The sequence below is a fragment of the Amblyraja radiata genome, chromosome 13, assembly GCF_010909765.2.
Source record: "Amblyraja radiata isolate CabotCenter1 chromosome 13, sAmbRad1.1.pri, whole genome shotgun sequence".
Classification (NCBI taxonomy): Eukaryota; Metazoa; Chordata; class Chondrichthyes; order Rajiformes; family Rajidae; genus Amblyraja; species Amblyraja radiata.
In genome coordinates this window covers 3,255,370-3,265,701 of record NC_045968.1, presented here as the reverse complement: position 1 = coordinate 3,265,701, position 10,332 = coordinate 3,255,370, and the positions used below count along the sequence as shown (strand labels likewise).

Genomic DNA, 10,332 nt, shown 5'->3' with positions numbered 1-10,332 from the left:
GCCCTGTAAACAAGGATCAGTCTTTGCATCGAACTGCTTGTTAGCGACGGGAATGTCATTTCAAATGACTTTACACAAATTGGAGACAATAGACAATAGGTGCAGGAGAAGGACATACGGCCCTTCGAACCAGCACCGCCATTCAAGGTGATCATGGCTGATCATCCACAATCAGTACCCCGTTCCTGCCTTCTCCCCATATCCACTATTTTTAAGAGCCCTATCTAACTCTCTCTTGAAAGTATCCAGAGAATTCCACAGACTCGCAACTCTCTGTGAGAAAAAGTGTTTCCTCATCTCCGTTCTAATATATCATTTTAAATTCTATTTACTCATATTGCCGAAATGAAATAGTAAAGATCTTGTTTGACTTTAATAAAATGTGATGCTTCAACTTTATATTTGCCTGCAGAAGAAAATGGGCCCCCGCTTCCAAAATATCATCGTGAGTTAGACAGTCTCTCACCTCTCCCTTTCTTCTATCCCCCCTTCTCCTTTCCTCTCCCCCTTCTCCTTCCCCCCACCCTTCTCCTCATTCCACCCCATCTCCTCTCCTCTCCCGCTTCTCCCCCCCCCTACCCCTTTTCCTCTCCTCTCTCCCCTTTCTCCCCTCTCCACCCACCCTTCTCCTCTCCCTCCACCCTTTCCCTCTCCTCTCCTCTCCCCTCCCTTCTCTCCCCATCCCTTGTCCTCGCCCCCATCCCTTACCCCAGGGTTTCCCAACCCGTTTCGCCCCGTTTACCCCCGGCAACATTAATAGCACCTAAAAAAATGCCATTTCACTTATTTATGCACAACCAATGATGACTAGATACCGGTTTACCAGAACCAAACACAATCTCAGTCAATGAGAAAAAATATGTACAAATCCAGAATTAACAAATTTACCCCCTGGGGTAAATGGGAACCCTTGCCTTACTCTCTCCACTCCCCTTCTCCCCTCTCTCCTCCCCATCTCCCCTCTCTCCCCCACTTCTCCTCTCCACTCCCCATCACCTCCCACCCCCTCTTCCCTCCCTCCCCCACTCTTACCCCCCCCCCCCCAATCCCTCCCACCCCTCTTCCCTTTTCCCTCCCTTCTCACGCACACTTGTTTTACCCGCGTCCATGTGGGTAGGTGGACGAAGTGTGTTGTGCGGCTTTGCTCGCAGTCAATAGCCGTCCACAGTTGAAATCCAACATTCGGTGAAAGATTTAATTAAAAACAAGACAACACACACACACACACACAGACACACAGACACACACGCACACGCACACGACACGCACACGCACACGACACACACACACGCACACACACACACACACACACATACACACACACACACACACACACACACACACACAGACACACGCAGACACACACACACACACAGACAGACACACACACACACACACACACAGACAGACAGACACACACACAGACACACACACACACACACACACACACACACACACACACACACACACACACACACACACACACAACGGGGTGTAATTAATCGTAATGTTATTTAAACAAAATATTATTTTATCCAATCTATCTGCAGTCGAGCGAAATCTAAACATTTGGGACGGATTTACTTGTTACACATTAACATCAAATATCCCTGCGAATGAGCACAACGTTATATTAGTTTCACTCGACGCTGCTACCCCCGACGCTCTAATGAAGTGGGGGTAAATGCACGAGCAGGCGAAATTATGTATTTAAAATGTGCCAGTAACTAATTTAAGAACGCCCGTCTGGCAGATATCAAATATTGTGTGATGGTTTTCGTTTGAATTCAGTGCAGCGCCCGGCGCTCCAACACCCTGCGCGTTGTGACCACGTTCAGTGTTTTCCAGGTCACATTCATTTGTCTTAGTTCTCTGTTTTAGTTACAAATGTTATGACTGATTGCCGCCCGTTCTCCACTAGGTATGTCCCAAGAAATAATTAGATCGCTGTTAAGGAAGAATGCTCACATATTTCTGAACCTATTTGAGGGAACATTGAAAACATATGTTATACTAATTGTATTGGGAAGGGTGATTATAGGGTGATGTATGACTAAGATACTGTATAGTATATGAGTCTTTGTTCTCTCTGTTTTGTATGGCTTTGTAAATATTTGATTCGTGTATAAATGTAAATAATTTGGTGTACATATAGCGGCTGGTGTATATATGGTGTACATATAGCTGCTAAATTTGTATAAGATAATTATAAGCAGTTGAATAAGGGGTGGGAATAAATAAGCTTTGGTTTCTTCCTGCTCCTTTTATGACGCATACATTTATTTATAGATATTGTTTATGACACTTTATAAATATTCTTGTTTTGTTTTTGTGTATGCTGTTTCACACTTGCTTTTTATTCTGTTCGAATTAAAGAATCAAATAAATAAATAAATAAATACACAAATAAATTATAACGCTTGCAAGCGATCATTTTTACATTCAGTCACTCTCGCCTGGGCCGAGAGAATTGTGATCATTCTAGTGTGATAATCCTAGTGTGATCATTCTAGTGTGATAATTCTAAAAGAATGAAGATATGTTTGGCGGTGTGTAGGCGTCACAGCCCATTTAGTACTTCTAACTGCAGTACACAGTACTTCTAACTGCATAGTTAACACAAACACAAATCAAGACTTTGTGCTGCTTGCTGCCTGCGACTGTGGGATCGACTCGTTTCAGTTTCTCAGACGGATGGGAGGGAGCGAGGAAGGAAGATGCAGATGAAAGTACAAAGATTCATGGAACCAACTAAAATACTGCAAGATCGGTTGAACAGCGGCACAAGCCACATTTTCCTTTACATTTAAACAAAAGTCTGTCTCGCTGATCGCTATTTCTCTGTTTCAATAAAGGCTCGAGCCCTCATTAACTAATAAAAACAAACCGCTGGTTTAAGAGGATTGGATAGGTTGGACCAATTAGCGGCTGTAATTTGGGCCGATTCCACCCGTTTGTTTAGGTGAATGTGCAAAATCTCGCCACCTGAAAGCAGAACGTCATGCTGGCACGGAGACAAATACAAACCAGCTGGCAACAGGCATATCGGCTTCTTAACACACAAAAGATCCCCAATGTAACAGCGAGCCATAATTAAATCAGGACATATACGGTTTTCAACAATTTGATAATGGGGTTGGATTTAAAAGTCTTCTCTCTGTACAGGTGTTAAAGATAGCAGCGTCTACACTGCCGGAATCCTACAAGAAGATGAAGTAGGTGTTAAAGCTTGCGGGGTGTGTAGGAAGGAAGTGCAGAAGCCGGTTTACACCGAAGACATACACAAAATGCTGGAGTGCTGGAGGCAGCATCACTGGAGAGAAGGAATGGGTGACATTTCGGGTCGAGACCCATCTTAGATTGCGGGTTTGGCGTTTGGCCCCGGGTGAAGCATATACACAAAATGCTGGAGTAACTCAGCGGGACAGGCAGCATCTCTGGAGAGAAGGAATGGGTGACATTTCGGGTCGAGACCCATCTTAGATTGCGGGTTTCGCGTTTGGCCCCGGGTGAAGCATATACACAAAATGCTGGAGTAACTCAGCGGGGCAGGCAGCATCTCTGGAGAGAAGGAATGGGCGACGTTTCAGACTGAGAGTCCGGGGAGAGGGGAACGAGAGAAGCACTACACTGACTGCTTTGCGCGGGATATTTTTAACCCAGGTTCGAACAATGGCCGAGCTGACATGAGTGCATCCGTCAGAAAAAAAAAAAAAGCTGCCGTTTCCATCACGCCTTCCCCAGCTCTCTCAGGACAGGGAGCTGGGCATTCTTCACTGCCATCGGAAACGATCACACTTGATGTGTCTTCATATGCACTAGATCAGACACTTTGCGCACTCGACATGATCTTTCCACCTTTTCTTTCAGCTCATTAGCACGGTTCCCTAGACGGGCGAATGTCTTTCTCTGCACCTCAGCCGTAGTTGTCTTTGAAATTAAACATACGGCTCAGCGCCGAGATGATCCTACCTCAAACTTCCACTGCGTGTAAATGAAAATCCTTTTTTTTCTTCAAGGGATATGGGTCACTCGATAGTTGTTATCTAACCGACATTGTTAAGCAATTATATATAAAGCGTCCTAGAGTTAGTTGGAAGGAACGCAGCCCACTGTTTGTATTCCGAATGCTGACAGCGGAGCAGTTCCAGTGTTCATAGGTTTAATTCAAAGTTGACCATTGTTCAACACCACTAGAATATATATTGTTGATATTGAATATTGATATTGTTGACAGTTCAACAGCCATCAACTTTGAATTAAACTACGAGAGAGAGAGAGAGAGAGAGAGAGAGAGAGAGAGAGAGAGAGAGAGAGAGAGAGATAGTCTTAAGAAGCGTCTAGAGCCGAAATGTCGCCAATTCCTTCTCTCCACAGATGCTGCCTCAACCCCCTGAGTTTACCCAGCATTTTGTGTCTGCCTTCGATTTTACCAGCGTCTGCAGTTCTTTCTTAAACATATATATATATATATATATTTGCTCCCTAATATATATATATATATACATATTTAATTCGTACTCCCTTATACACACACACACACACACATATATATATATATATATATATATATATAAAATTATATATATGTGTATATATATTTATATATATAGAGAGAGAGAGAGAAAGAGAGAGAGTCCGTTATGATGTTTTAGTATTAGCCCAAAGTAATTTTAAATGTTGTTAACAACCATCCAGCCTAAATGCTGATTTTCCAAGGGACTAAACCTATTAATTTACAGTAGTAGGTGAATTTGATTGCCATTAATTAGTTGCTGATATATCACACAGCATGGGCATCGATTCAGTGTAATAGCTTACTTCCCTCTTCATGTGTACGAGGCGCATTCAATAGCAGACAAGGTTCTGACAAATGTTAGCCTGATTCCTATTGGAACCGATCAAGAAAACTGACAGAAGTTTTAAATGGGAACAACAAAATAATTGCAGCCAATTGCAAAAACAGGCCATATATTTACCGCATAATACATTTACATAAACTGTGGCGACAGGTTTAATGAAGTAGGATTGTTAGCTAAGGAGGAGATAGACCCAGAAAGCTGGAGTAACACAGCGGGACAGCCAACATCTCTGGGGAGAAGGAATGGGTGACTTTACGGGTCGATACCCTTCTTCAAACTTGCAGGAGATGCGTTGTATTTGATTTGGAAATATGGATGTTGGTTCACAATGTCAATAATTGATCGATTCGGCCCTTAGCATTTCATTAACAAAAATACCCCACAAAAGTCAAAGCTCAGAATGTAATAACGTGAAATTAATCTCACAATAATCTCTGCACAAAATTAAGTCAAATGCTACCATAATTTTCGGTCTATTGTGGAAATATCTCGATGAATCATTAAAATATTTGGAATAATGTGACAACGTTGGTTTGGGTTTGATTTAATTAAGCAAAATAATGCTATCAAGCTTGAATTTTGTTTTGGTAATAGACTAACATGCGAGCTAGTAACTGTGTTCTTTCCTGTTGTTGCATCAGTCCATGGTAAATATAAATGGAACATTGAATTTAATAATCAATTCACTTATTCTTGGCGATTTTAAATTATTATTCACAAACCAAACTAATGCCTGTTACAGCAAGGAACCACAACCCAACTAGTTGTCACAAAATGAGAAAAAAAACAGCTATCTTAATATTCGCATATTGTATGGGGTAGCGTAGAAGATCCACGAACAGCGCCCTAAACACGCGAATTTTCCCGAATCTCTGTATGACTCCTTCATTACGAGGAAGCTGGAAGATTCTTACACATTGTCCTGCCTTCTCTTCAAACTCTTAACTCCAATTTCCCATTTGTTTTTGCACTTTGAGTAAACTGAAGTCCTATATTAATCTCCGGCATTAAAAAAACAAACATATTTCTGTTGCTCTATGTAAAATTCATTTGAGTAACGAAGGCGATTATTTGCCATCTCGCCGTTCTTTATACTAACACGCTGTAGTTTGATGTTTGCATTCCTTCAATACATTTACTGGGAAGCAACACAATGGACTGCGTAATCATTAAAATGGAAATATCGTTTTAAAAATAAATATGGCGAATGTGATAAAATATTACACAACACAAAGTTATAATATCAAACGCCCTTTCTCCATAACAGTACCTATACTAATTGGAAATGCGTTTCTGTCTAACCACCGAGGATTAATGCAGATTTTCTTTCTCCATACGAAATACTTTTCCTCCCTATCTCTACACAAATACTACGGTCAGCTGCACACCAACTGTCTTGCTGAGCATTTGTAGAAAACTTTAAAAAACAGTTGACATTTAAAGATGTCGACAATAGTATAGTTTGTTGCGCCGTTTTAATTAATGTTTAATTGTATTGCTGGTTGCAAATATTAATTTGTATACATACATATGAACTTTAGACGCAGGGAATGTTTCTATCATAAATAGCTATAAAATTGTGATCAAACTATCAAGCACAGAGTGAGTATACATTCACTGACAGGGAATACCATAGCGAGGCCTGTAAACATTGCCAAATACTTCGGCTTTATTTTGGGACACTTCAGAGATTAATTTAGCAATCTGTCCAATATCACGCTATATAAACCTGTATCGTGCCATATTGTCATGCAAAGTTAGTCAACAAGACGAAAGCAGGAAGACCCATGGCGTGCGAAAGGATTAATTCCGAGGAGCAATTAATTGTGAACTTGGGGACATCCTGTGCATCTGAGGAAGGTATCTGTCTGCACCAGCAGCAGATAACGAAGGAAAGAGAACAAGGCGGCTGGCGGATGGCTGATACTTGGAGGTGTAGACATCCACGAAACAGCCGAGATCAAAAATGGGAAAGCCCTTCAAGCATGTTTGTGCACCAACCTCCAAACGCAATTTACAACACAACTCGTGCTAAATAAATGCTCGAAACTAAGAGGTTGCTAACTGCATATATTTGCCACAGCGGGACCCCAATTGTTTTGGTCAATAATGCCAAAGAATTATACTTTCAACACCACCAAATTATACTTGAAACAAAAATATAATTCACGATCAATTTAACGTTAGACACCACCGAGCGAGTGCATTAACTAACCAGTAAAATAAAAAATACACATACAACCTTATCTTCATTTTTTTTAAAAGGATACTAATTAACAGTTGAGGATGGTCACCCCTCAACACTCACTCCTGTAAGAAAATACGTTAAAAAGCAGTAAAAACAACTCGGGTGCCCACGGTAACTATCCTTAGCTGTCCTGGCCCTTTCAAAATAAAACCCAGGTCTTACTCGCCGTCGTAAAATCCTCCTTCAATTCTTGAATTGGGGAGATATAAATGCAATTTAGATGACATCTTTGTTTGGGTATTTTAATGTATGCCGGCTTGGCGTCCAATGCATTCATTCTGAGATTATAGCAAACAGTTCAAATGAGTTTGGATGTAAACAAAATGCAGCTAACGTGAGTTTTGTTTTTGAGTGTACACGGAAACAGAAGTATAACATTCGTCCAATTATGATCAAACCGATTCACGGTGTTTATTTAAATCAAATTAGGCAAGAGCTTTAACATTTTAACTGAGTTTTTGCAGGTTTAACTCGTCTCTCTGGCAAGTAGCAAATAGCGAGGGGAAGGGTTGAGGGGCGAGTAATATACGATGATAGGGAAACCACTTTACAATCGTAAACCGCAGTGTGGGAAGGCGTGAAATAAGGTGGAAAATATCTCGGAAAAATCACCACATTTAAACAGCGATCGTGGAAAACAAGGGAGTTTATTAGAGGTTACAAATCGAGAGAGTACACGTAGGAAAAGTGCTATACATTTGAATTGGTCCCAAACTGTAGAGCGATTGGAGCCTCTAACACGTAGATCAGTTACAAGAGCTTTAACATTCTTTTTTTTATAAACACAGTCTTATAAACTTGCTAAAAATTGTGGCAACAGTTCTAAATGGAACACGGACGGCAAGTTTAAAATTCAATGATTTCAATGAGTATCACATTTTCAAAATATCCCTGGTGACAAGAAAATTAAAGACCTTCACCAGGAAACGTAACATTAGTATTGGATAACTTTTTGGTCAGGCATATTTTAAAAGTTAACAAATCTACAAATGTTCTTAAAGTAACAAATAATTAAAGTAGGCACAAGACAGGTCGCTACCCAGTTTGGGTATCCCATTTTTTTTCTTGTGTTTGAAAGATAAAAGTTCAAAACACTTACACTACCTGGCGGGGATCATCTCTGTAAATATTTGGCATAATTTAAAGAGAGGTGGATGGATATTGGGGGCAAATCAATTAGGTGACAATATCTTGCCGGGTTATTTTTTTCATCTCTTAAATGTCTATCCGTGGGTGTAATGAGTTGTGTTTGCTGTCGTGGTCCCAATACGAGCAATGCATCATGGAGAGGTCGGCCGGCTGCCTGGCGCAGGGGAATTGTAGACCGGCTGGATTGCTGGAAGAAGGTGGAGGGGCCGGGCTGAGTTGTTGGGGATGCGGGTGGTGGTGGTGGTGGCTCATGCCGTTATAGGAGTTCACCATACTGGGCAAGCCCATGCTCTGCACTCGGGAATAAGGGTTATAGGCCGTGTGCCCCGATAGTCCCTTCACGTTGACGGAGCCGACGTTGCCACTGGCCATTTGGCAGGAGGCATAGGACATTGGCGCAGTGGGTTGCCCAAGTGGCCAGGAGTTGTTCATGAAAGTCGTTTGCAAGTATTTGGGAGGGCCGATGTAGCCGTAACTGTCACTGGCGAATAACGCCGACTTGCTGTGTTGGAAATGGGTGGGAGGAGGTCGGAATGGTCGCTTCATCCTCCTCCTTCTTCTATAGTTGCCCTTTTCAAACATATCTTCACAAGCCGGGTCTAGAGTCCAGTAATTGCCCTTCCTCTCGCCGCCTCCTTCCCTGGGCACTTTGATGAAACACTCGTTGAGGCTCAGGTTGTGGCGGATGCTGTTTTGCCAGCCCTTCTTGTTCTTCTCGTAGAACGGGAACTTGGTGATGATGTACTGGTAGATGCCAGACAGAGTGAGCCGCTTCTCGGGGCTCTCTCGAATAGCCATGGCAATGAGGGCCACATAAGAGTAAGGCGGTTTCTGAGTCGGATCGGGTTTATCCGCCGCCTTGTCCGGGGACGACTCGGTCTTGACTCGGTCTTTGGTGCTTGCCGTGGAGGTGTTGTCAGTCAATAGAACCATGGTGTCTTCTTCAGCGTGCTGGTAGGCTGCCATCATGATATCAAAGTCGCCCCCTTTTCCCCCCACTGCTTTCCGCAACCTCGGCTGCAGGTTCCTCAAATGAATGCAACTCGTGTTGGAGTCCACGGCTCTGCCCTCCTTCCAAAGCCTTGTTCAAGTTCGCAGCCGGTTTCTTTTTTGCATCGCAAACGTAATAAATACGGATACGTTGCTGTGAATGCACAACCCAGTCTGTGGGGTTTCTAGCGCTTTAAGCCATGCCCTTTTCGTCCCCTTGCCTGGAGAAAAATGCGTCGTCCTATTCGCGAATCTCTCAGCCTATGCACTCCTCTCATTAGTGAAACTGATCACATTTCCGCTTGCGTCATCATCTCCCCCATCAAGACTTCGCTGGCTCTGGGAACCCGCTCAATACGAAGGCAAATGCGCTTTTGAACGTCCAACATGTAGAATATTGAAATACTTTAGAAAAGCAATCTTCTGCAATGTTTATTTTCTTCTCAGAACTACCGCCACCGTTCCATGTGAAATGGGGAGGGGACAGCATGTGATTCACATCGAAGATAGACACATATTCACGTCTGTGTGCATTTGAGCTCTCCCAATGAGAAATCATCATATCATTTCCTGTTCCCGAATACCATTAGATATCAGGGAAATTGCAGCAATTACTGCAGCTGCTCTCCCCTTACCCACCCCCCCCCCCCCTCCCCACACTTATTTATTTAATTACTTACTTATTTACTGTTATTAGTGACCCCCTTTTTTCTTTTTTTTTAGTACTTTTTGTTTCGATTATCTTCCCATATTTGTGTGTATGTGTGTATGTGAGTGTTGTTCGTCCCCGTTTGGTTCCGACCCGATTCGGGTGGGTTGAAGGTGAGTAAGGGTAAGGGCTTTGAGGGTCGCTTACATACTGTTGCACAATTATGCCTTGAGTGTCACTGTCTGTTATCATTGTATGTATGCAAATTGCTGTGAAATTCAAATAAAAAGATTTAAATCAGATATCAGGGAAATTATGAACTAGAAATGTGCATAGTTATATAACAAGCCCGTGCTTCACATGCGGGCCAGCTTCAAACAGCCCTCTCCTTTGAATTGCTCTACATTGTATATGGAGCTGCACCGTAGTTATGA

General features: G+C 42.3%; 1 protein-coding gene across 1 annotated transcript; it reads right to left on the bottom strand.

Moving 5' to 3' along the window:
- Positions 1–7,738: 7,738 nt before the first annotated feature.
- On the bottom strand, positions 7,739–9,298 carry foxl2 (forkhead box L2). The gene has a single exon (XM_033031100.1). It carries the CDS (start codon positions 9,226–9,228, stop codon positions 8,326–8,328), a length of 903 nt encoding a protein of 300 aa, XP_032886991.1. The 5' UTR covers positions 9,229–9,298; the 3' UTR covers positions 7,739–8,325.
- Between the last annotated feature and the right edge of the window lie 1,034 nt (positions 9,299–10,332).

Coding starts and splice junctions, on each gene's coding strand:
- foxl2 (XM_033031100.1), bottom strand. CDS start 9,228: ATGATGGCAGCCTACCAGCACGCTGAAGAAGACACCATGGTTCTATTG.